At 46.2% G+C, this 27,397-nt stretch overlaps 1 protein-coding gene across 1 annotated transcript in view; it reads left to right on the top strand.

The window, feature by feature from the left end:
• Positions 1 to 27,397, top strand: part of LOC126108212 (probable cytochrome P450 49a1) — a 145,801-nt gene that overhangs the window by 96,372 nt on the left and 22,032 nt on the right. The window contains exons 8-9 of the mRNA XM_049913478.1: positions 10,305 to 10,474; positions 21,347 to 21,425. Coding sequence (XP_049769435.1) covers positions 10,305 to 10,474; positions 21,347 to 21,425 — 249 coding nt within the window. The remainder of the gene's footprint in view (positions 1 to 10,304; positions 10,475 to 21,346; positions 21,426 to 27,397) is intronic.

The following is a 27,397-nucleotide window of genomic DNA, read 5'->3' as shown; positions in this document are numbered from 1 at the left end:
AATCTATGTTCCACTACTCAGTGAAGTACACTGTCACTTTGGCTGAGTCGCACACATTTAAAACAAGCGCCAGCTCAGGTGGTATAACACAATGTAGTTTGCAGCGAGACACTGCCCAAGAGGTACCATACTCACACACAAATTTAAATCACACATATAAGTTACCCTTTAAAATAAACAAAAGAACTCATAAATCTGTCACTTTGTACCCCAGTGATCGATACCGTACAGAAATATACATAAAAAGGCAGCCGAACTTCACGAGCACTATCAATATTGTCTCACACCAGTCATATATCACTCGCTTTTGGCACAACAAAGTCTCGTTACGATGTAGTACAGCAGATGGGAGCTCACCATTAACTTCCGTTGTATGATGATAATGACTGCCACAACAGTCTAGTAGCAGGTACACCTTAATGAAGTATCTTCGTGGCAGAAGTAAACCCTGGATTCACTGCATGGAAAGACTCCAAATCAGCAGCAGAAATACCACGAAGGAACCAATGACTTTATTGTGACTTCTCATCAGTCACCCCCAGACAGAAAAAGCCGCTAGTTTTCCAGGTCGGTAGTCGTCACCATCATGGGCAATGCTGAGGTGCTCGCCGCTCCAGCACACCGTCTGCCCATTGTACACTCCTGGAAATGGAAAAAAGAACACATTGACACCGGTGTGTCAGACCCACCATACTTGCTCCGGACACTGCGAGAGGGCTGTACAAGCAATGATCACACGCACGGCACAGCGGACACACCAGGAACCGCGGTGTTGGCCGTCGAATGGCGCTAGCTGCGCAGCATTTGTGCACCGCCGCCGTCAGTGTCAGCCAGTTTGCGGTGGCATACGGAGCTCCATCGCAGTCTTTAACACTGGTAGCATGCCGCGACAGCGTGGACGTGAACCGTATGTGCAGCTGACGGACTTTGAGCGAGGGCGTATAGTGGGCATGCGGGAGGCCGGGTGGACGTACCGCCGAATTGCTCAACACGTGGGGCGTGAGGTCTCCACAGTACATCGATGTTGTCGCCAGTGGTCGGCGGAAGGTGCACGTGCCCGTCGACCTGGAACCGGACCGCAGCGACGCACGGATGCACGCCAAGACCGTAGGATCCTGCGCAGTGCCGTAGGGGACCGCACCGCCACTTCCCAGCAAATTACGGACACTGTTGCTCCTGGGGTATCGGCGAGGACCATTCGCAACCGTCTCCATGAAGCTGGGCTACGGTCCCGCACACCGTTAGGCCGTCTTCCGCTCACGCCCCAACATCGTGCAGCCCGCCTCCAGTGGTGTCGCGACAGGCGTGAATGGAGGGACGAATGGAGACGTGTCGTCTTCAGCGATGAGAGTCGCTTCTGCCTTGGTGCCAATGATGGTCGTATGCGTGTTTGGCGCCGTGCAGGTGAGCGCCACAATCAGGACTGCATACGACCGAGGCACACAGGGCCAACACCCGGCATCATGGTGTGGGGAGCGATCTCCTACACTGGCCGTACACCACTGGGGACACTGAATAGTGCACGGTACATCCAAACCGTCATCGAACCCATCCTTCTACCATTCCTAGACCGGCAAGGGAACTTGCTGTTCCAACAGGACAATGCACGTCCGCATGTATCCCGTGCCACCCAACGTGCTCTAGAAGGTGTAAGTCAACTACCCTGGCCAGCAAGATCTCCGGATCTGTCCCCCATTGAGCATGTTTGGGACTGGATGAAGCGTCGTCTCACGCGGTCTGCACGTCCAGCACGAACGCTGGTCCAACTGAGGCGCCAGGTGGAAATGGCATGGCTAGCCGTTCCACAGGACTACATCCAGCATCTCTACGATCGTCTCCGTGGGAGAATAGCAGCCTGCATTGCTGCGAAAGGTGGATATACACTGTACTAGTGCCGACATTGTGCATGCTCTATTGCCTGTGTCTATGTGCCTGTGGTTCTGTCAGTGTGATCATGTGATGTATCTGACCCCAGGAATGTGTCAATAAAGTTTCCCCTTCCTGGGACAATGAATTCACGGTGTTCTTATTTCAATTTCCAGGAGTGTAGCTCAATTGAGCTACGTCCACTAACCTAACCTCAAGAAAGAATGGCCAGAAGTTTGAATTTTGGCGGGAAAATAGCCCAACTGTGCTAAGTCCACTAACCCAAGCCTCCAGGAGAAAAAATGGCGGGAAGTTTAAATTCCAACAGGATAATGCATGCAAAACTGTACTTGTCTTTTATTATTATTCATTATTATTGATTATCATTTATTAACATTCATCATCATTTATTATCATTCATTATCATTTATTATCATTTGTTATCATTTATTATCATTTACTATTATTTATTATTATTGACCTGCCTCCACTAGAAAATTCCCTCCAAATTCAAATTCCAACCCGATAATGGCTGCAAAACCTGACCTTTGTTTATTATTATTCATTATTATTTATTATCATTCATTATCATTTATTATCATTTATTATTATTTATGTTCATTTATTATCATTTATTATTATTTATTATTATTATTTGCATATCTCCACTAACATAGAAAATCGCGCCAAGTTCAATCATTTATTATTATTTATTCAATACGCCTGATTTTGGCGGCAAGAAAGCCATTTCCGTTACAACCATAACAAAAAATCGGTCACAAGCTCAAATTCCAACACGATAGCCGGTCACACATACTAAATAGGTCACCTCATCGCACTAAATTTGAATTTTCTCGCAGTCACTTATGGTTTGACTCATAAGCTATCAAAATCTCGTCAAATAATAATAATAAAAAACTGCACTTCCACTAATCTAAGTCAACTCCTGTGAATTCGTGGGAGATGGACTGAGGTACTTATTTCAAACAGTACGGTCATCACTAGTTCTCCAACATCACATCTTCGAGATCGCAGCAGCATCCACCGTGCTCGCTGCGAGGTCTGGAGTCCAACTGTGTGTTAGTTCGTATCTCAGCCACCCGAGAACGTCGCCGTGACGTCATTTAAGATGGCGGCAAGAAAGCCAATTGGGTCACGTCCACCAAGTTTGAATTTTCGCGGTCACTTATGCTTCCGCCGCTAAATTATTAAAATCGCGCCACTTGTACTAACCTAAGTCACCAGGTGGGGAAATGACTCTTTATTTCAGGCATTACGGTCGTGCAAGTGTGTCTCAACTGACTTCGAGATGGTCACACTACGAACTTCAGAGCCCAAATGGTTTAGTTCACGTCGTCGCCAGCGGATGTAGGTCGGCGATAGTCCACGCGCGCCGCTGGTCCAGCCAGCAAGCCACCGCTGACGTCACAAGCGCCACTCGGCCGGTGTAAACATCGGCCGGTCGGTTCGCGATCCACCACGCGGCTTTGTGGGACAAGCAACGCCCCGCCACACGTTCGTCGCCAAAGTTGCTTGTTCGAGAGGGGAATCTGCCCTGACGTCACACCCGTCGATAGGCCAGTCGCAACCTGCTTTGCTAGACAGTCAAATCTGGCCACGTATTTCTAAATCAGCACCCGGACATACATTATTAAAATCTCATCACTTGTACTACGCTAAGTCACAAGGTGGGAAAATGACTCTTTTTTTCAGGCATTGCGGTCATGCAGGTGTGTCCCAACTGACTTCTCCATGCTCACACAGCGAATTCCAGAGCGCAGCTGACGTACACGCGGCCGGCTGAGCCCGCTCCATCGGTAGCTCCCTGGCCGGCTGATGCCAAGCGACCAGCGGCGCCCGCACAGCCCAGCCCCCGGGCACCGCGCCACGTAGGCGGCGAGCGGCGCCTCAGGGTCCAGCTACAAACGGTCAGCCGCGCTCGCCACAGAGTCCGGCTACGTAAACATCTTTCCATGCCCATGAGCACTTAACACTGGACAGGATGTAACCTGTCGACCACGTGCTGGACAAAGGACACGTTCCACCCCAAATTTATTTTTCTGAACAGGTTCGAACCTGCCAATACCTACCTCACACAACCGCCCGAAATGTTTGGAAAGTTCTATCACGTGACACGCTAAAAGCTATATCGGTCCTAAAGTTCGCAAATTCCCAGCACCGACGGACAGGAACCGACATGCATGCTTTGTCCAAACCACCCTCACGCCACATACCGCACCACCAGCACGTGTGATGGAGCACAAAGGACGCCCTCATCCCCAAAAACTTTGCAATTCAAGACCGATAGACACAGGAACCGACACGCTCGAACTGGAATGTTTTTTCTACCGAGTTGGAGACTTCCTTGACGTCACAACGAGCGATCGACCACGTGGCTCTGTCAGACAAAGAACGCTCTCACTAAGTTAACTGATCACATGATTCTCATTATTCAGCCCACATGCTTCGATTATCTAATCCAGGACTTGGCGAAAATACACGTCCGTACACATGAGCCATCGCGCGCACCTACCTTAGTACCTCCTCAAGAGAATGTAACAAAGTCCGCATGACTATTGAATTAATCTGATCAATTAATTAACCTCTCTGATGCGGAAAACTGCCACGTCCACCTAGACTTGGAATCAATTTTCGCCACTGCCACACCCACATGGACTTGAAATGAAATAGTTAAAGTCCCTACCGACCACCACGTCCTTTTACCCACCCGTGTTCGTTGGCTAACATGTACTAATGCTTGCTTCCGTTTACTAACGTGTACTAACCTACATTAACTTATATCACATTCTGTCTATACAAATAAGCCAAGCTTCAATTCTGATGGTCAGTTCGTGTTTCGCTACCAAACACTAGAAAATTGTGGCAAACGAAGCCACTAACCTAAGTCACCTGTGATGACTCAAAATCGTCTGCTTTGCCTCTCTCACACAACACGAGCGCGAGACCGCCCACATCACCTTTATATTCGCGTCGGATATACTCCTCTATAAATATTCTAGCTAAACTATGACCCTAATACTGTTGTTCAATCCACACGGTCTAGCATATGGCCAAAGCACACCCCCAGTACCTAAGCCGAGAACATTGCTCGCCCCATCTTTAGGTAACCGCTGAGAGACGGAGATATGCTGCAATCACATCCCTCGCGCTTTCGTAGTTACTCACCTCAGCTATTCGATCTAACAAACCCTCCAAGTAGAAAAAATAACAACCAACTCGAACTCTCTCATATTCTATATCGTCCCACAAATACTTAACATACATTTTATTTACGCATCGAGTATACCTATCACTCTCATACAAAAAACACTCGCCCTGATATACCTGGTGTCATGTTGCACAGCCGGCAGACACGCAAACAGCTCCTAATTTCAGTGCACAATATCAAACTGCTCCTAAATAATGCAGTACACATAACTGTAAACACCATCAGTACTCGTAATCTGTCCAAATAACGCATAGCAAAATAACTCGACAGATGCGCGCAATCAACCTGTCCCACACTAAGTCACACGTCTGACAGCTCTCAATTCGCTCAAAGGCCTCTGTTCGACCCCTCAAACATGACTTGATGACAGCCGCATTCACAGCTAACACCTGAGTAATTCATATCACCTACACGCCGAACATGACTATCCAAGCCAGGCCACGCGAGTCGTCTGTCACCGTCCTATCTCAGTGCGGTCCAACACACATGTTAAGGCCGCATTCCATTGCTTGCCGGCCTATATGTGACACACCTCCACCTTCACGTCCGTTGTCAGAATAGCCGAGAGCGAGTTCACACACACACCGTCCACACACATCCCAGCGCTTCTCTCCCCTCACAATCTAAAACGATCATTTGAAAATTGGAGTGTATGGATCTGTACGAGCGAACTTTGATGTCCTCTAGACAACCGAATAGTGAAGTAATAGCATGTGTTGGGCGGCTTTGGTGATCAAGTCAGAATTTGAGAAGATGAATATACACTCCTGGAAATTGAAATAAGAACACCGTGAATTCATTGTCCCAGGAAGGGGAAACTTTATTGACACATTCCTGGGGTCAGAAACATCACATGATCACACTGACAGAACCACAGGCACATAGACACAGGCAACAGAGCATGCACAATGTCGGCACTAGTACAGTGTATATCCACCTTTCGCAGCAATGCAGGCTGCTATTCTCCCATGGAGACGATCGTAGAGATGCTGGATTTAGTCCTGTGGAACGGCTTGCCATGCCATTTCCACCTGGCGCCTCAGTTGGACCAGCGTTCGTGCTGGACGTGCAGACCGCGTGAGACGACGCTTCATCCAGTCCCAAACATGCTCAATGGGGGACAGATCCGGAGATCTTGCTGGCCAGGGTAGTTGACTTACACCTTCTAGAGCACGTTGGGTGGCACGGGATACATGCGGACGTGCATTGTCCTGTTGGAACAGCAAGTTCCCTTGCCGGTCTAGGAATGGTAGAACGATGGGTTCGATGACGGTTTGGATGTACCGTGCACTATTCAGTGTCCCCTCGACGATCACCGGTGGTGTACGGCCAGTGTAGGAGATCGCTCCCCACACCATGATGCCGGGTGTTGGCCCTGTGTGCCTCGGTCGTATGCAGTCCTGATTGTGGCGCTCACCTGCACGGCGCCAAACACGCATACGACCATCATTGGCACCAAGGCAGAAGCGACTCTCATCGCTGAAGACGACACGTCTCCATTCGTCCCTCCATTCACGCCTGTCGCGACACCACTGGAGGCGGGCTGCACGATGTTGGGGCGTGAGCGGAAGACGGCCTAACGGTGTGCGGGACCGTAGCCCAGCTTCATGGAGACGGTTGCGAATGGTCCTCGCCGATACCCCAGGAGCAACAGTGTCCCTAATTTGCTGGGAAGTGGCGGTGCGTTCCCCTACGGCACTGCGTAGGATCCTACGGTCTTGGCGTGCATCCGTGCGTCGCTGCGGTCCGGTCCCAGGTCGACGGGCACGTGCACCTTCCGCCGACCACTGGCGACAACATCGATGTACTGTGGAGACCTCACGCCCCACGTGTTGAGCAATTCGGCGGTACGTCCACCCGGCCTCCCGCATGCCCACAATACGCCCTCGCTCAATGTCCGTCAACTGCACATACGGTTCACGTCCACGCTGTCGCGGCATGCTACCAGTGTTAAAGACTGCGATGGAGCTCCGTATGCCACGGCAAACTGGCTGACACTGACGGCGGCGGTGCACAAATGCTGCGCAGCTAGCGCCATTCGACGGCCAACACCGCGGTTCCTGGTGTGTCCGCTGTGCCGTGCGTGTGATCATTGCTTGTACAGCCCTCTCGCAGTGTCCGGAGCAAGTATGGTGGGTCTGACACACCGGTGTCAATGTGTTCTTTTTTCCATTTCCGGGAGTGTATTTGGCAACAAGGCAGAGTGGCCTGGCACCCCCCTTGTTCCCCTACTGATAACATGCAGAACAAAAATGTTCCCAATGTTACCTGGCCTCTTATACAGTGACGGAACAAAAAATCGCAACACCAAGAAGGAGTTGTGCGCGTAACCGAAAGTTGGTAGGCATGTTTCTACATCTGATAGATTATGTCTGTTCCAATTTCGCGCCAGTCGCGTGAGAGTGGCGCTAGTAGCGCCACTATGAGGATGTAAATCAGGTTTACTTTTGACCCGGGCCCCGGACGACCACGTGGCACTACCGAGAGGGAAGACCATCGTGTTTGGCATATGGCTCTGTCACGTCGTACTGTATCTACAGCAGCAATCTGAGCAACAGTTGCCACGATAGTGACACAACGATCTGTTCCAAATCGGTTACTTCAAAGACAACTCCAAGCCAGATGCCCTGCACCGAGTATTCCATCGACCCCAAACCACCGACATTTGCAACTTCACTGGCGTCAAGCGAGAGCTCATAGGAGGGCAGGGTGAAAACACAATAGACACCTGAAGCCAAGGCACACTAACTAGCTTACCAAAATATCGATAGTAATTAGAGTTGCGCTCTTCCATAACTACGGTTCAGTTGTTTTGGCACACTACACAAATGAAAGCCGGTTCTGCCTCCGTGCCAGTGACAGCTCCGTGTTCGTTAGAAGAAGGCCAATTGAGGACCTGCAACTAATCTGCCTGTGTGCTAGACACACTGGACCTACACCTGGAGTTATTGTGCGATTTTATATGACAGCAGGAGCAGTCTCATTCAGCGTCATCCACAAACAGCAGTAACCCTCCGTGTACTGGCCCACCAAGCGCAACAGGCATGAAACTGCATCCCACAAACTGACATCCGGCACCTGTACAGCACAATAAATGCATGTTTGCATGCTTGCATTGAACATTCTGGTGGTTAACTCGTTGTTAGTGTACCAGCATTCCACATTTGGAATGGCTTATCTCGCGCTGACATTAACCTGTGATTTTGCAATGTTAATCACTTAAATATGTTACCCAGACAAATGAATTCCCACAATTTCATTATTCTGCGTTAATTATTTCTTGGTGCTGTGATTTTTTTCGTCAGTTTATATCCTCACTCAGTTTGTTGACGGTTCACTGCTTTCAGTTTGTAGAGGATGTAGTAAGATACTGATTACATATGTAAAGAAAGCTATCGTTATGAGGTAACAACCGACAGGTATACAACACATACAACATGCAAGTACCACATGTACGACCTTAACTGACCCAAAGAACTAGGAAAACTACCGTAGTCTACGCTTGCTTACGGTAGTTTACAGCGGCAAACGGTAATATATCAGCTTATGGTCCTACACTACTGGCCATTAAAATTGCTACACTAAGAAGAAATGCAAATGATAAACGGGTATTCATTGGACAAATATGTTATACTAGACCCAGCATGTGATTACATTTTCACGCAATTTGGGTGCATGGATCCTGAGAAATCAGTACGCAGAACAACCACCTCTGGCCGTAATAACGGCCTTGATACGCCTGGGCATTGAGTCAAACAGAGCTCGGATGGCGTGTACAGGTACAGCTGCCCATGCAGCTTCAACACGATACCACAATTCATCAAGAGTAGTGACTGGCGTATTGTGACGAGACAGTTGCTCGGCCACCATTGGCCAGACGTTTTCAGTTGGTGAGAGATCTGGAGAATGTGCTGGCCAGGGCAGCAGTCGAACATTCTCTGTATCCAGAAAGGCCCGTGCAGGACCTGCAACGTGCGGTCGTGCAACATTCTGCTGAATTCTAGGGTTTCGCAGGGATCGAATGAGGGGTAGAGCCACGGCTCGTAACACATCTGAAATGTAACGTCCACTGTTCAAAGTGCCGTCAATGCGAACAATAGGTGACCGAGACGTGTAGCCAATGGCACCCCATACCATCACGCCGGGTGACACGCCAGTATGGCGACGACGAATACACGCTTCCAATGTGCGTTCACCGTCATGTCGCCAAACACGGATGCGACCATCATGATGCTGTAAACAGAACCTGGATTCATCCGGAAAAATGACGTTTTGCCATTCGTGCACCCAGGTTCGTCGTCGAGTACGCCATCGCAGGCGCTCCTGTCTGTTATGCAGCGTCAAGGGTAACCGCAGCCACGGTCTCCGAGCTGATAGTCCGTGCTGCTGCAGTGGTCGTGGAACTGTTCGTGCAGATGGTTGTTGTCTTGCAAACGTCCCTATCTTTTGACTCAGGGATCGAGACGTGTCTGAACGATCCGTTACAGCCATGCGGATAAGATGCCTGTCATCTCGACTGCTAGTGATACGAGGCCGTTGGGATCCAGCACGGCGTTCCGTATTACCCTCTTGAATCGACCGATTCCCTATTCTGCTAACAGTCTTTGGATCTCGACCAACGCGAGCAGCAATGTCGCGATACGATAAACCGCAATCGCGATAGGCTACAATCCGACCTTTATCAAAGTCGGAAACGTTATGGTACGCATTTCTCCTCCTTACACGAGGCATCACAACAACGTTTCACCAGGCAACGCCGATGAACTGCTGTTTGTGTATGAGAAATCGGTTGGAAACTTTCCTCACGTCAGCACGTTGTAGGTGTCGCCACCGGCGCCAACCTCGTGTGAATGTTGTGGAACGCTAGTCATTTGCATATCACAGCATCTTCTTCCTGTCGGTTAAATTTCGCGTCTGTAGCACGTCATTTTCGTGGTGTAGCAATTTTAATGGCCAGTAGTGTATATCACAAAAATTAAACTATCAGAAAGTAAATATAGTCAATTCATCACAGTTCTATTATAATACCGAAAAAATTAACTTCGCTTTGTCGCTACAAGAACTGTCTGCACTAGTAAGAAATCGCCACTTGACGGAAGTAAGTGAGGAGACGACGTCACCTCTTGAAATGTCACGTGATGTTCATTTAGTGACGTGAGAGCATGTCTTTCTTCTTTCTCAATGTTGTCCTCGTGGGCTGCGTGTGCAGACGTCCGTGGCGGCGGCGTCGACGCTGTACCAGCTGTCCCGCAACCCGGACAAGCAGGCGGCGCTGCTGCAGGAGCTGCGGCGCGCGCTGCCCACGCCGCGCTCACCACTCTCCGCCGCACACCTCGAGGGGCTGCCCTACCTCAAGGCCTGCATCAAGGAGACGCTCAGGTAACCGCCTCTCCCCGCCTCCCCCGCCTAGTGTAGCTCCCTGCTCTGAACTGTTGCAGTATTCCGAAATCAAATTATCATATGGCATTATTGGCCTGCAAAGCCACCTCGAGTTGTTTGGTCACCTGGTGCAAGTCTTTTTATCTGACCTGCGAGTCTTTTGTGATGAATCTGAGATGAAATGATTAGGACGACATAAACACCCATTCTCCAAGCGAAGAAAATCTTACACCCGTCTGTGAATCGTACCTGGGAGTCCGCTATCCGGAGGCAGCGATGGTAACCGGAAGACCGCGAGCACTGGACACCTGTATCCTATTGAGCTACGATGGTGCTTTCAGAAAGAAGGATAAAGTTAGGTTCTTGACGACCAGGTCAATAGAGAAGCAGCACTGTTGAAGGCGTGGAAGGCAGAGGCAATGATGCAGCCAGCTCGGCATTCGTCTGCAGTGATTTTGAGAAACGATGGAAAATGTACATCAGGACGGCCGGATCGTAAATTTGATCGTCGTTCCACACGAAAATGAGTCCAGCACCTCACGCAGTTGCCGGCCGGAGTGGCCGAGCGGTTAAAGGCGCTTCAGTCTGGAACCGCACGACCGCTACGGTCGCAGGTTCGAATCCTGCCTCGGGCATGGATGTGTGTGATGTCCTTAGGTTAGTTAGGTTTAAGTAGTTCTAAGTTCTAGGGGACTTATGACCACAGCAGTTGAGTCCCATAGTGCTCAGAACCATTTGAACCTCACGCAGTTTTTCTTCCCACTCCGTGTGTCTGGTTACAAGATGCAAGTGCTACGCACCAGCAGTGCATTCTGGGACCAAATTATGTACATTCTCGTGCGTATTCACCGATGAGAAACAGTTTTTGTTGATGCTGCTGTCGTGGTCTCCTGTCTGAACACTGGTTTGATGCGGCTCACCACCCTAGTCTGTGCTGTGCAAAAAAAAAAAAAAAAAAAAAAAAAAAAAAAAAAAAAAAAAAAAAAAAAGGTTCAAATGGCTCTGAGCACTATGGGACTTAATTTCTGAGGTCATCAGTCCCCTAGACGTAGAACTACTTCAACCTAACTAACCTAAGGACATCACACACAGCCATGCCCGAGGCAGGACTCGAACCTGCGACCGTAGCGGTGGGGCGATTCCAGACTGTAGCGCCTATAACCGCTCGGCCACCCCGGCCGGCTGTGCTGAGCAAGCTTCTTCATTTCTCCTTAACTACTGTAACCTACATCCACTTGAACTTGTTACTGAAGTCAAGCCTTGGTAGCTGTTCAATTTTTACCCTTCGCCCCCAACCGCTCCAACAAAAAATTACAGAGTTAACCATTTCTTGGTATCCCCAATTGTGTCCTGTCAACCGACCGCTTCTTTCAGTCAAGTTGCGCCATAATCTTCTCTTATCCCCAATTCGATGCAGTACCTCCACATCATTTATTGGATCTACTAATCTGATCTCCAGCATTCTACTTTACCATCACATTTACTGTCCGTGATTCTCTTTCGGACAAGGCTACACTCCAGACAAATAATGTCATAAAAAAACTTGCGAATACTTAAACTTACACATATCAAAAAAGTTTTGCTTCGCTCCTGTTCCCAGAACTCCTGAAGATAGACGTTGACTGTGGATATTGTATCACAGACACAATCCCTTTGACTGTTCAGAGATGTCACTAAATCCGCCCAAAGATGTAAACAACCATGCACGACCAGAGCCTGTTAGACGGAGGGGGTCCTACAGAAGATCAGTTCCAGTCATTTCACCAGGAAGGAGGTACATTGCGATTGTTGTCTGTAGTTAAACCATGCCTAAACGGTCAATACCGCGATTCGATCGCGTCCGTATTTTTACTTTGTGCCAGGAAGGGCTCTCAACCAGGGAAGCGTCTAGGCGTATCGGAGTGAACCAAAGGGCTGCATGATGCGCAGCTTCACTCCCAACATCCATGGTGAGGTCCACCTTTGCAACCCTGACACCATGCAGCGCTGACAGATGGGTCCAACAACATGCAGAATGGACTGCTCAGGATTGGCGCACGTTCTCTTCGCCGACGAGTGTTGCATATGCCTTCAGCCAGACAATCGTCAGAGACGTGTTTGGAGGCAACCTGGTCAGGCTGAACGCCTTAGACGCACTGTCCAGCGAGTGCAGCAAGTAGAGATTCCCTGTTGTTTTCGGGTGGCATTATGTGGAGCCGACGTACACTGCTGGTGGTCATGAAAGGCGCTGTAACGGCTGTACGACAAGTGAATGCCATCCTCCGACTGATACTGCAACCATATCGGCAGCATATTGCCGAGGCATTCGTCTTCATGGACGACAATTCGCGACCTCATCGTTCGCATCCTGTGAATGACTTCCTTCAGGATACCGACATCGCTCGACTAGAGTGGCCAGCATGTTCTCCAGACATGAACCCTATCGAATATCTCTGGGATAGATTGAAAAGGGCTGTTTATGGACGACGTGATCCACCAACCACTCGACGTGACCCACCAACCACTCTGAGGGATCTACGACGAATCGCCGTTGAGGTGTGGGACAATCTGGACCAACAGTGCTTTGATGAACTTGTGGACAGTATGCCACAGCGAATACAGGCACGCATCAATGCAAGAGAACGTGCTACTGGGTATTAGAGGTACCGATGTGTGCAGCAATCCGGACCACCACCTCTGAAGGTGGTACAATATGCAATATGTGATTTTCATTAGCAATAAAGCGTCCGGCCATCCTGATTTAGGTTTTCCGTGATTTCCCTAAATCGCTCCAGGCAAATGCCGGGATGGTTCCTTTCAAAGGGCACGGCCGACTTCCTTCGCCGTCCTTCCCTAACCCGATGAGACCGATGACCTCGCTGCCTCTCTCCTTCCCCGAAACAACCAACCAACCATCAGCAATAAAAAGGGTGGAAATGATGTTCGTGTAGATCTCTACTCCAATTTTCTGTACGAGTTCCGGAACTATCGGCACCAAGGTGATACAAAACTTTTTTTAATGTGTGTATGTTAGACTAACTGAGTACCCGGAATCGCCCAGGTATGTACTTTAATCTTGTTAGTCCATTTCCTCCTTCTCCCTCTGTCCATCTCCTCTCCCCCCTCCATCTCCTCCTCCCCATTGTCTGTGTCCATCTCATCCTCTTTCCTTTCTCTGTCCATTCCAACCTCCACCTCTTCCTGTACGTCCCTGTCTGCGAAATTCGTTGCGAGTAGTTTTAGAAATAAAGACAATAAATTAAAACGTCACCCATGATGTGGCATTTTTTCACGCATCTCAGTGTTTATGACGTTATATGTCCCGTACTATGTGTCGTACAATGATATACTTATCTAGGTACATTCAACGGTATTTGTAGATACTGTCTGCAAAATGTGTTGCAAATAGAGTTAGAAGCAGAGAAGCAACAGATTTACGCGTCAAGCATGGTGCAGCAATTTTCACGCATCTTAATGTTTATGACGTCATATCTCCTGAACTATGGTAGGTAGGTGGTTCATACCGCCATAGCACAGGGATTGTTGCCTGATAGTAATGGATATGTGTACTAATTTTGGTTGAAATGGGTCCAGTGTCTTAGGTGGAGATGTGGAACATACACATATACGTACGTACATTTTTATAATGTGTGTGAAAGTTAACCAATTCTTTTTTTACAGAAATACTTCTTACTGTTGCCAGTCTACATTCTATATTCTTCGGTCATCATCAGTTATTTTGCTGTCCAAACGGCAAAACTCATCTACTACTTTTAGTGTCTCACTTCATAATCTAATTCCCACAGCAACGCATGATTTAATTCGACTACACTCCACTACCCTTGTTTTACTTTTTTTGATGTTCATCTTGTAATTTCTTTTCAAGACACTATCCATTCCGTTCAACTGTTCTTCCAACTCCTTTCCCTTCTCTGACATAACTGAACGTTGCCTTTCAGAAGCAAATGCTCTACTGACTGAGCTGTCCCGGACCAGAGCGCAGTTTTAATCTGCCAGGGAGTTTCAGACAAGAGTCATTGTGGGAGATATATCATTTTAGTCGACTTTACGTTGTGTTAATGTGAGTAACCTGGACCAACAGATTCTAAGGTGGCCCTAGCAACAACAGCAATAATTCCGAACTGAGAGCTCATGTAACATGTCTGGTGGGTTGACCTAAAATTATGTAGATGTTTTCGAAGCTTACGAGTTTGTCTACAGAGGTCACTGTTGCACTACTAGCGCCACGCGGAAGATACGTTAGACGCACCAGAATGCATGCGTCTCAAAGTTAAAGATAAAAATTAAAAATCTCTTCCGAGTATTGTCGTTTCATTAGAAACGTAAAATCTGTTCGGTATACCTCAGTATTGTGGTCTGTTCGTTTTGTGTGAACTGTTTCTGTATGAAAAACGGCGAACAAGCACAGAATTTGCATAAATGAGCCTGAAAAACAGACCAAATCTAGTACTCACGTTGGTCAGTGCACCAGACGAGCAGTCGTAATTCGCACAATAAATACGATCAGCATCTGTCTAACCTCCCTCTCTCGTAACGTAGCTTTCCAGGCATTATTCTGAAGGAGCATGTACAAACCTAAGCCCTTGTATCCGGTCCCACTGCATACTTTCACCATTTGTTTTCATTCACATCCTCCATTTCTTCTTCGACCTACATCTTGCAAGACAACGGCGACAGCTATTGTTTTGAATATAGTTTTATCTTTCTTATCTTTCCACTTTTGTCGTTGATATAACGGCCCAAATGGGTTCCACAGGATTTACAATAGCCAAATTTGACCACCGAGGCATCAACGTGAGTTCATTGTAATGCTCCTCAAACCACTGTAGCACGGTCCTAACTCCGAGACAAGGACAATTATGCTGCTGAAAGATGGCATCGCCGTCGGGGAAGTCTTCAAGCATGAAGGGATACAGAAGTATGTATGTATTAAACTGGGGACCTAGAAACGACGGAGAGGCTTCGTCCTGCATAGCTCTCAGTGGTTGACAATCCCACAACAGGCCACAGCAGTCCACCCTCCCCACCGCTGCCCCACACTGAAACCAGGGTTCTTGTGCGGTTCGGCCCCCAACGGACACCCCCTTGAATGTCTCATACCAGACGAGTGTAATCCCAAATGTTTGCGTGGTAGAGTAATTATGCTGTACGCGTACGTGGAAACAGTGTTTGTGCAGTAATCGCTGACACTGCGTAGCGGAGGCGGAATTAGGGGAACCAGCCCACATTCGCCGAGGTAGATGGGAAGCCGCCTTAGAAACCATCCACAGACTGGCTGACACACCGAAACTCGACACTAATCCGCCACGGACCGTGCATCCGAACGTTGAGCGTTGAGCGTGCCGAATTTCTGACGTCATAGCGTGGAATACCACGTTCGGGAGTCTTTCCGAACGTGCAGAGCAATATCTGGCATGTCAGATGTCCTGAGCGTGCGTCTGAGCGTTGACCAATGAGATGGCACAACGCCACCTACGTCACACGCGCGCCGTCTCTCTTCAGTACAGAGTTGTGAGGCGCCATATTGGCCTTCATTTCAAGCCTATATGTATATATGTCGTTTCTGAGCACCAGCAAATTGAGAATCACTGGAAAATCCGTTGTTACATGTGTGATTCGTTCTAAGAAAATAATTAGAAACATCATATTCGTGGCAAAGCAATTATTGTAACTTGCGTACTATGAGAGTAGGCTATTTGAAGCCAGCAACACACTGAAGATCCACCCAAAACGCATTGTTCTTGGTACAATTTGTTATAATTAAATTTCAATTAGTAACATATCTACGATTAAGGTTTTCTGAAGGATCTAACAATATAAATAGGCATTGGAAGTCAGTAATTGTGTAGTGTAATGACTAGCGTCACTGTCCACTGTGGATATATTGCATGGGGCGATGGTTCGCGTCTTACCAATTCCAATTTTTTTTTCCTAACATTCGCGTTTTTATTGGGTTCTGATACTTCATTATTAATTTATATACTATAATATTTGATGTTATGTAAATATAAGTTCACCCTTTTTTGAGAGGTGAAAAAAAATTGCTCTGAGCGCTATGCGACTTAACTTCTAAGGTCATCAGTCGCCTAGAAATTAGAACTACTTAAACCTAAGTAACCTAAGGACATCACACACATCCATGCCCGAGGCAGGTTTCGAACCTGCGACCGTAGCGGTCGCTCGGTTCCAGACTGCAGCGCCTAGAACCGCACGGCCACTTCAGCCGGCTTTGAGAGGTGACTTTGTTCGATTGGCTTAATCTACAGGACAGCTTGCGCTACTTCCATAAAGATATTTTGCTCCTTTTTCTTTTACGCTTCGTAATTCACATGCTGCAAAGATTCTGTTACTGGGTAGGAACACTGATCAAGTAAGACTGACCTTGGAGTTTTACTAAAATGTGGTAATGATGAAATAATGTTTATTTCATGCGGAGACGTATTCCAAATTTGTACCGCACTGTTTGTAATGTAACTTTTATAAGCCTGTGTCCTTGTTGGTTGGACATGGTACTTTCCTTTTCGTGGACGATGGAGGAAATGTGCGTTTTAATAGAGCTAATGTGGGAATTTTACGCGCGCCCGTTGAGTAAATAATGTGATTTACGAACTAGAAACATCCCTCAACTGCCGCTGGAGTGCGTTGCGATCCCGTATATACCACGTTGGGGCCCACGCACCGTATGCACAAGTTGCATCGTTTATGAGCGTTCGGCAGCACGTTAAACTTGGCACGCTCAACGTTAACGTTGGACAGCACGGTCCGTGTGCCGACGGCTTTAGACCGCGCGACTAGCCGGACGGGCAAGGGATGCAGATGGTTCGCTGCTGTCAGTGTTTCTTCGATTACTACCACAGGTCCCATGCAAGAGCAGGAGAATGTTTCCCATAGATTAATACTGCTCCCACCAGCCTGCATCCGTGGCGCACTGCACGTATGGAACTTCCCTTCACCTAGATGACAGCGCCTGTGGAGACGACCGCCGACGTAGTGTAGCAAAAATGCGATTCCCGCGACGTGCCGAAACGTATCCATTGGTCGACGGTCGATTCCCGGTGCTACCGTGCCTACTATAATCGTAACTGACGATATCGCTGGGTCAACATGTGAACACATAGCGGTGGTCTGCTGTGAAGATCCATGTTCAACAATGTACGATGAACCGTATGCTCCGATACACTTGTCCCTACACCAGCACTGTGCTTTCTTGACAGAGATGCCACAGATCACCATCTATCCCACTTTACAGAGCACTCAAGCCTCCGAATCATACGTTCTGTAAAGAATCGTGGACGTCCAACCATTTAGCGTCTAGCGGTAGTTCCACTGTCCTTCTACCTCCTTCCGTAGATGCTCACGACAGTTGCACGCGAACATGCGACCAGCTTCACAGTTTTCTACATACTAGTTCACAGTCTCTGCGTAATAATAATCTGCACTTTGTCAAAGTCTCTTATCTCAGTCAATTTGCCCATTTGTAGCCCATACCTTCGGTAGGGTGATCCCCCGTCGGTGTTTGCACCGCTTACTGTTACAGCGTCATGTGCCCGCGACGCCACCAGGCGGCATCCAACGTCGCGATGGGGATTGGAAATAATCATTATGTTTTGACTTTTCAGTATATATATATACACGGTGAGTCGCGTAAGACGTAACACCTCCTTTATTCCGGGGGCGATTGCACGTATCGGCGTGCGGTTTTCGGCGAATCATAGCGGACTATGGGGCACATACGTTGGTACATGCACAATAATCACAACGTTTATATTGTCCCAGATAATGAGACAAGTATACGTTTTTTAAATGGGACGCAATTCTTTTTTTTACCATCATTCGAACGCTCTTGAAAAGATGCGTATTGATGTGTTGGCAGAAGAGCCAACACCGTGTTGCTAGAGGAGGCCGAAATGCACGCGTTTAAGCTCACGCAAACTGGCGTGAGGTCTGGAACAGGACAATGTAATTAATATAGCCAATAAGGTACGTTGCTGCTGGAATACTTAACTTTAATCCATAATTGGTGTACATCGCTCTTGACGGTACATGTTTGACAATCTCAATATAAACTGGTAATGGCGCCTTGCTAGGTCGTAGCAAATGACGTAGCTAAAGGCTATGCTAACTATCGTCTCGGCAAATGAGAGCGTAATTTGTCAGTGTAGCTTCGCTAGCAAAGTCGGCTGTACAACTGGGGCGAGTGCTAGGAAGTGTCTCTAGACCTGCCGTGTGGCGGCGCTCGGTCTGCAATCACTGACAGTGGCGACACGCGGTTCCGACGTATACTAGCGGACCGCGGCCGATTTGAAGGCTACCACCTAGCAAGTGTGGTGTCTGGCGGTGACACCACACGTATAGTGATGTAACGCATGTTGCTATTGTGATTCAAACTTTGCTTAAAAGAGGGCGGATGAGGATGTACCTACGTAGCGTAGGCCGTGCATGCTGCATGCATAGAGCACGGCAACTCGGCCTGCGGGTCGCGCGACACGTGTTGACAGTCTGCAGCCGCTTCCGACCGCCTCGACCTTCAATCGCACAATATTTCCCAGCGTCTTTTAAGCGAAGTTTGAATCACAATAGCAACATGCGTTACTTCACTGTACGCGTATTTTCCAGAGCGTTCGAATGATGGTAAAAAAAGTACACCGTCCCACTTAAAAAACATGTACTTGCCTCATTATCTCGGTCAATATAAACGTTGTGATTATTGTGCATGTACCAAAGTTATGTGCCCCATAGTCGGCTATGATTCGCCAAACACCGTTTAACATTTTAATGTTCGGATAATAAGTTGCCGTCTCTTTATCTAAGAATAGATGATGAATGCAGCTAGTCGCTATCTCTGTGTAATGTCTTGTCTGTATAGACGTGTATCTGTTGCCTTTAAGATCCCTTCACCTTCACACATAAATCTATACAGTAAAGTAAGGCCCTCCCAGTTCTTGGCTGATCCGTGATAAGACAGGCGAAAAATTAGACTAATGGAGGATTATTAGTATTATCTCTATTTTCATTCGCTCTCTCTCTCTTTCTCTCCTTTATCTGTGTACAGTTTTTAATATAATATTTCATTACGTGAAATCAGCCAAATAGGATCTTTGGTGGAGTCCTTCGTCTTGGTAATCAGCGGCTGGCTTGCTGTAAGAGATCTTTACATTTATTATTACTGCTAAACACTGCAGTCAGTCGGGAGAATCAATCGTTTGGACAATTTGTTCCTTTTACGAAAGATTGCGAATTCCAGATGTGTACGAAGCCTTTTTGGACGATTTAACACAGACTCAGTGAATGCAGGCTCTCTTCGACACAGCTGAAACTTCCCCACTAATTACAGGGCCAACGTGATCATCAAATGATTCAGAAAAAACTCATTCGTTCCTTCACTCCAGAACAAAAAAGTCACAAACCTTATTTATGGAGGAAATGGTGTATTAAATCCATCTCCATTACATGTCCAGATCTCCGGTGATTCCACGCCTTAATTATTTTCCTTTTACAGTCTCTTTCTCCTCAAACAAACCGCTAGCGGCACAAATGTTAATTGGCTCGCTTTAGCGAGAAGAAAAGCAGAATATGTATCTCTCAGAAACACGTCAATCCCTCGACAGATACTCCAGAAGCTGTCCTCCTTACCACTCTTAACAACCATGGAGAATGCATATATGCATCTCTGTTATTTCAAAGAATAAACGCACTAGAAAATACTTTAGCGTCGTCGAGCTGTCGCCGCATATATTACGAGAAAATCAGATCAGATAACTTTTCCAAAGTGAATAAATGTGGATGGTTTGATTGAAAATGATTAATTGATGCGTGGTAGAGGGTATTTTCTGTGGGGACATTACAACCGCTTGTCGATACGTGCAATCGTCCCCGTTATAATGGGGGTGTTACGTCTTACGCGGCTCACCCTATATATATATATATATATATATATATATATATATATATATATATATATATATATAGAGAGAGAGAGAGAGAGAGAGAGAGAGAGAGAGAGAGAGAGAAAAGAACAACACTGACAGTGAAACATGACGCTGGATACCCAAATTACCGGTAGATTATCATTCCTATTACAATGAAATCATTCAAATGGCTAGAATTTGACATGGAGGCGCTTTTCGCAGTAATCAACACAACCGTGGAGTACAAATTGCCCGTCTAATTCACCCCCATTATCCATGGAATTCTTAACATTTTATTCTACTTTATCGACCTGGAACGAAAAGTATGTTGACAGGACTCTCGACTGTAGCCATCCTTCTTTCTTATACTACTTAGCGGCAATGGATTCTTAGTATAAGTTTGTGCATATCACGTCTGAAGTTTTTTTTTTTGGGTGTGTGTGTTGTCTATAGCGTAAGTTAGTTTAAGTTAGATTAAGTAGTGTGTAGGCTTAGTGACCGATGACCTCAGCAGTTTGGTCCCAAAAGACCTTACCACAAATTTCCAAATTTTTCTACCTCTGTAAAATCGAAACTTACGTCTATGTCTTCGTTTCTAACCGTCACTGAAAGCCTAGCGCTATCGTCTCCTGTCTTCTCAGTTTTCTTTGTGTTATTCTGTCTGTTACCGTAGCCAACAATGTTATCTTAGGCTCTCGAATCTTATTTGATCGTCCGAATCCAAGAAACATTCTAATGATCTTCTGTTTAGATCGCTTTAGCTTCTATCAGTGGCTTAAATTTCTTCAGATTCTTGCAATTGGTATCACTTTTCCCGAAAGGGGCTCATTCCCTATTCTAAGTAACGACTGTCATCCGAAACTCTCCGAATTTATATTCCACGATAATGCTGATTGCTAAGTATATTTTAAAAGAATACGTTAGATCACTTACAGAGGTATATATTCTTTTTTTCTTTTTTCAGAATGTATCCAGTTATAATCGGAAATGGCAGATGTCTTCAGTCTGATGCTGTGATCGAAGATTTCCACATACCTAAAGGGGTAAGGTATCAACTATGCCAAAGGTCAAATTTGCTGCTACGCACAGCTGCAGGAGCAGAATAAAAACTTCGTATCGGGGTACCATTTATACAGAAGTCTTGTTGCAGTTGTTGACTAAAGTAATCCTTCCACTCCGCGTAAACGCTTAGTATGCCATTTTAACGCAAACGATTCACAGAAATCGAGGAATCGCACTTACACAGGGTGAGTCACGTAAGACGTAAACCCCTTTTATTTCGTGATCGGTTTCAGGTATCAAAACGAGGTTTTTGGTAGATGATAGTACGCTAAGAAGCAAGTACTTTGGTGCGTAATAAAGGATTTTAACTCTTGTATCGATCGAGATACTGAAGCAGAATGATATACTTTCTTAACAGCACCCGAAAGCACCTGAAAAGATGATTGTTAATCTTGAGGTTGAAACTCTTCGCAAAAGAATCTGAAAAATATTCTAAAACTGAAACGCAGGTCGGCCATTATCGGCTGTTGTGTCTTAAACACGCTAAGCTATTGTGTTGTAAACAGGCTCATGCCACGCTGCGTCGTTGTATGAAGCCTTTCGACTGTTTTCTTATCTGCACTGCAGAATTAGCAGAAACTGCGTTGTCTGTCGGTAGGTCATTTCTGCTTCAGATTCTTGCAAACTCGTATCCTTTTTCCCGAAACGAGGCTCATTCCTGCTCCAAGTAACGACTCTTCGAATTTATATTCCATGATAATGCTTATTACTGCGTATAAATTATTTTAAAAGAATACGTATGTACCTGTAGGTCATTTCTGCTTACATTCAGGCTTGTACACCAATGAGTAGACGTTAGACTTGCTACTTTTCTACATCTACATGATTACTCTGCTATTCACAATAAAGTGCCTCGCAGAGGGTTCAATGAACCACCTTCAAGCTGTCTCCCTACCGTTCCACTTTCGAACGGCATGCGGGAAAAACGAGCACTTAAATTTTTCTGTGCGAGCCCTGATTTCTCTTATTTTATCGTGATGATCATTTCTCCCTATGTAGGTGGGTGCCAACAGAATGTTTTCGCAATCGGAGGAGAAAACTGGTGATTGAAATTTCCTGAGAAGATTCCGTCGCAACTAAAAACGCCTTTGTTTTAATGATTGCCACTCCAATTCACGTATCACATCTGTGACACTATCTCCCCTATTTCGCGATAATATAAAACGAGCTGCCCTTCTTTGTACTTTTTCGATGTCATCTGTCAGTGCCACCTGATGCGGATCCCACTCCGCACAGCAATACTCCAGAATAGGGCGGACAAGCGTGGTGTAAGCAGTCTCTTTAGTAGACCTGTTGCTCCTTCTAAGTGTTCTACCAATGAATCGCAGTCTTTGGTTTGCTCTAACCACAATATTATCTATGTGATAGTTCCTATTTAGGTTATTTGTAATTGTAATCCCTAAGTATTTAGTTGAATTTACAGCCTTCAGGTTTGTGTGACTTATCGCGTAATCGAAATTTAGATATTTTCTTTTGGTACTCATGTGAATAACTTCACACTTTTCCTTATTCAGGGTCAATTGCCACTTTTCGCACCATGCAGATATCTTATCTAAATCATTTTGCAAGTCGTTTTGATCCTCTGATGACTTTACAAAGCGGTAAATGACAGCATCATCTGCAAACAATCTAAGACGGCTACTCATATTCTCTCCTATATCGTTAATATAATTCAGGAACAATAGAGGACCTACAACACTTCCTTGGGGAACGCCGGATATTACTTCTGTTTTACTCCATACTTTCCGTCTATTACTACGAACTGTGACCTTTCTGACAGGAAATCACGGATCCAGTCGCACAGCTGAGGCGAACTCCATAGGCACGCAGTTTGATTAAAATACGCTTGTGAGGAACGGTGTCGAAAGCCTTCTGGAAATCTAAAAATATGGAATCAATTTGACATCCCCTGTCGATAGCACTTATTACTTCATGAGTATAAAGTGCTAGTTGTGTTTCACAAGGACGATATTTTCTGAAACCGTGCTGACTATGTGTCAATAAATCGTTTTCTTCGGGGTACTTCATAATGTTCGAATACAGTATATGTTGCAGAACCCTACTGCAAATCGACGTTAGTGATATACGCCTGTAATTTAGCGGATTACTCCTACTTCCCTTTTTGGGTATTGGTGTGACTTGAGCAATTTTCCAGTCTTTTGGTACGGATCTTTCTGTGAGCGAGTGGTTGTATATAATAGCTAAATATGGAGCTATTGTATCAGCATACTCTGAGAGGAACGCGACTGGTATACAATCTGGACCGGAGGCTTTGCCTTTATTAAGTGATTTAAGCTGCTTCGTTACTCCGAGGATATATAGTTCTATGTTTCTCATCTTGGCAGTTGTTCTTGATTGGAATTCAGGAATATTTACTTCGTCTTCTTCGGTGAAGGAGTTTCGGAAAACCGTGTTTAATAACTCTGCTTTAGTGGCACTGTCATCAGTGACTTCACCGTTGTTATCGCGCAGTGAAGGTATTGATTGCGTCTTGCCACTGGTGTGCTTTATGTATGCCAGAACCTCTTTGGGTTTTCTGCCAGATTTCGAGACAGAATTTCGTTGCGGAAATTATTAAAAGCATCTCGCATTGATGTACGCGCCATATTTCGAACTTGTGTGTAACTTTGCCAATCTTGGGGAGATTCGGTAAACCGTGTTTAATAACTCTGCTTTAGTGGCACTGTCATCAGCGTCTTCACCGTTGTTATCGCGCAGTGAAGGTATTGATTGCGTCTTGCCACTGGTGTGCTTTATGTATGCCAGAACCTCTTTGGATTTTCTGCCAGATTTCGAGACAGAATTTCGTTGCGGAAATTATTAAAAGCATCTCGCATTGATGTACGCGCCATATTTCGAACTTGTGTGTAACTTTGCCAATCTTGGGGATTTTGCATTCTTTTAAATTTAGCATGCTTTTTTCGTTGCCTCTGCAGCAACGATCTGACCCGTTTTGTGTACCATGTGGGATCAGTACCATCACTTATTACTTTATGTGGTATATATCTCTCAATTGCTGTCGATACTATATAGGTCCTTATATGGCGAATGTCAAATGCTGTCGGAATGGTAATGGAAAACTGCCTGACGATGCTGTTGTTGTTTCCACAAAAACCTGGAAACGTACACACATATGAAATACTTTTCCTAAGTCCCATATGCCATAGTTCCTTACATAAAAATTGTAGCTGCCCGTGTATCTATGTCGTATAGGAAATGAGGTATATCTTAAAAGGTGTGGATTGGGAAGTGGGGGGGGGGGGGGGGGGGGAAGCTGCCTTGGTGCAAATAACTACGGAGCCTGTTATAAGAGCTCTCCGTCCCACAGCAGCCGACACTAGCTGCATTGCTTTCCAATTTCAGTACATTTCTAGGACTCTTTGGTGCAAGCTTTTAACATCAATACTAACAAGCGCAATATCATTATCTTTCCAAGAACTACTGAACGCAGTTGTGAGGCGTATTCAGTTCCATTAAAAAACATACTTGTTTCAGTATCTCAGCTGACACCAGAATTCAGAGGATTGTGTGTGCATTGTGTATTAAACCGGGGACGTAGAAACGACGGAGAGGCTTTGTCCCGCAGTAGCCCTCAGTGGTTCAGAACCCCACAACAGGCCACAACAGTCCACCCACCCCATCGCCGCCCCACTCCGAACCCAGGGTTACTGTGCGGTTTGGCCCCCAGTGAACCCCCCTGGGAACGTCTCACACCAGACGAGTGTACCTCCAAATGTTTACGTGGTAGAATAATTACGGTGTACGCGTACATGGAGACAGTGTTTGTGCAGCAATCGCCGACGTAGAGTAAGTGAGGCCGAATAAGGGGAAGCAGCCCGCATTCGCCGAGGTAGGTGGAAGACCGCCTTAAAAACCATCCACAGGCTGGATGGCACACAGGACCTCGACACTAATCCGCTGGGCGAATTCATGCCGGGGACCGGCACGCCTTGGCGCTCGGGAAGCATCGGGTTAGAACGCGCGGCTAGCTGGGCGGGCTATTCAGAGGATTTTCTACACAAAACATTATATGCCCTTTAGCATACCATCAACTGTGGAAAACCTCGTTCAGAAAATAAAATGGATGTTACATCTTACGTGGCTCACCCTGTATATTAATAATAGTGTTACCCGCTTTGATAAGAATGTAACTATTCTCTTCTCCTCTTATTATCTGCGTATGGTCGTAGAAGCACACATACTTCTTTATGTATGCAGTCTCTATACTCGACGTAATTGCACTTCTGATGGCGAAGGAATCGTCAGACGGCAGACCCAGATCAGCTGTCTGCACTCTATAGAAGAAGAAAAACACCATCCGAACAGGCTTTGAAGGCGCGACGGTACCGACCGGACGCCGTGTCATCCTCACCGGATGCGAATACGGAGGACCACGTGGTCAGCACACCGCTCTCCCGTACATGGTCAGTTTTTGTGACCAGCGTCGCTACTTCTCAGTCAAGTAGCTCCTCAATTGGGCTCACAAGGGCTGAGTGTAACCACATTACCAACAGCACTCGGCAGACCTGGACGATGACCCATCCAAGTGCCAGCCAAGCCAAATAGTGCTTAAATTCGGTGATCTGACCGGAACAGGACTGCCAATGGGGCAAGCCCGTTGGTGCAGTTCTGTAGGAGTGAAATAGTTTTTGTTGGTACTCGCCAGCTCAACAGCGTAAAGTTTTCCAGTAACAAAATAACATTAAATAATATACTAGCTTTTGGAACTTATAATTCGTTCACAACCGAGATGTGGTTGTCAAAAAAAGAATGTAGTGAGTTCATGAGTAAAAGCCTTGAACAGCGTGAGATCATTGGCAAGAGCGTGATGGAGAGCTCGCCGCCAACATTTACAACACTCTGATGCGTTCATGTATGCATGACGATTGCTTGGACTATCACATCGCGACTGGGGTGGCCGAGCGGTACTAGGCGCTACAGTCTAGAATGATATTTCGCTTGTTAGTATTGCTGTTAAAAGCTTGCACCAAAAGAGTCCTAGAAATGTACTGAAATTGGAAAGCAATGCGACCGCTACGGTCGCAGGTTCGAATCCTGCCTCGGGCATGCATGTGTGATGTCCTTAGGTTAGTTAGGTTTAAGTAGTTCTAAGTTCTAGGGGACTGATGACCTCAGAAGTTAAGTCCCATAGTGCTCAGAGCCATTTGAACCATTTTATCATATCGCCTCCAAAAATTACCAAACACCCCTGGACCAACTAAGTGCAAAAGTTTTCGCATTTGCTTTCTTCCTCCAGAAATGCCTTTTTTCCTACTTTAATATTTTTTTGAGGGATCTAAAATTTAAAAACCTCTCTCACACCGGCCTGATTTAGCTTCACTGATCAGGATAGTAAAAACACGGGTATGTTAAGGGAATTTTCATTCACAAAGCAGGCTTGTCACATTCACACAGTTCAATACTGTTCTGTCCTGATTAAATTGAGCTTAACTTAAATTCCATAAGGCAGTGAAGCCATTTTTAAGTCTCGGTGCGACGAAAATTGTCAGTCGATCTCCTGAAAACATTTGTAATAATTATTAACTTTCGGTGATCACATGGGAAGATCGGAGATCTGCTGGTAAGACCGTGTTAGCCTATTTATTTGAAATAACTGGATATCTTGAGCATACAAAACGGCAGGTTCGTCCAGTGTAAATCAAACGTTCCCCACTGATCCCGTGCAACACAGCGTAGTAAGCAGACACTGTCAATAATAATAATAAGTTAAATAATACGCGAACACACTTACTTTAGTTTAGTTCATGTATTAAATTCCTTCTCATACAGAATCGCATCAAGATGGCGACTAGCTCAACCACACATACATACACCTCCTCCTTCTTTCACGACTAATCGGCAAGCATTTCTTCATTCTTTTTATAAGAGAAAACATAGACAGCAGACAAGCTATTCCATGGAGTAAATGGACGCTCCAAGGAATAATTGGGCT

This window comes from Schistocerca cancellata, chromosome 1, assembly GCF_023864275.1.
Source record: "Schistocerca cancellata isolate TAMUIC-IGC-003103 chromosome 1, iqSchCanc2.1, whole genome shotgun sequence".
Lineage (NCBI taxonomy): Eukaryota > Metazoa > Arthropoda > Insecta > Orthoptera > Acrididae > Schistocerca > Schistocerca cancellata.
Note: the sequence above shows the minus strand (reverse complement) of the source record. Positions and strands in the feature narration are given on the sequence as shown.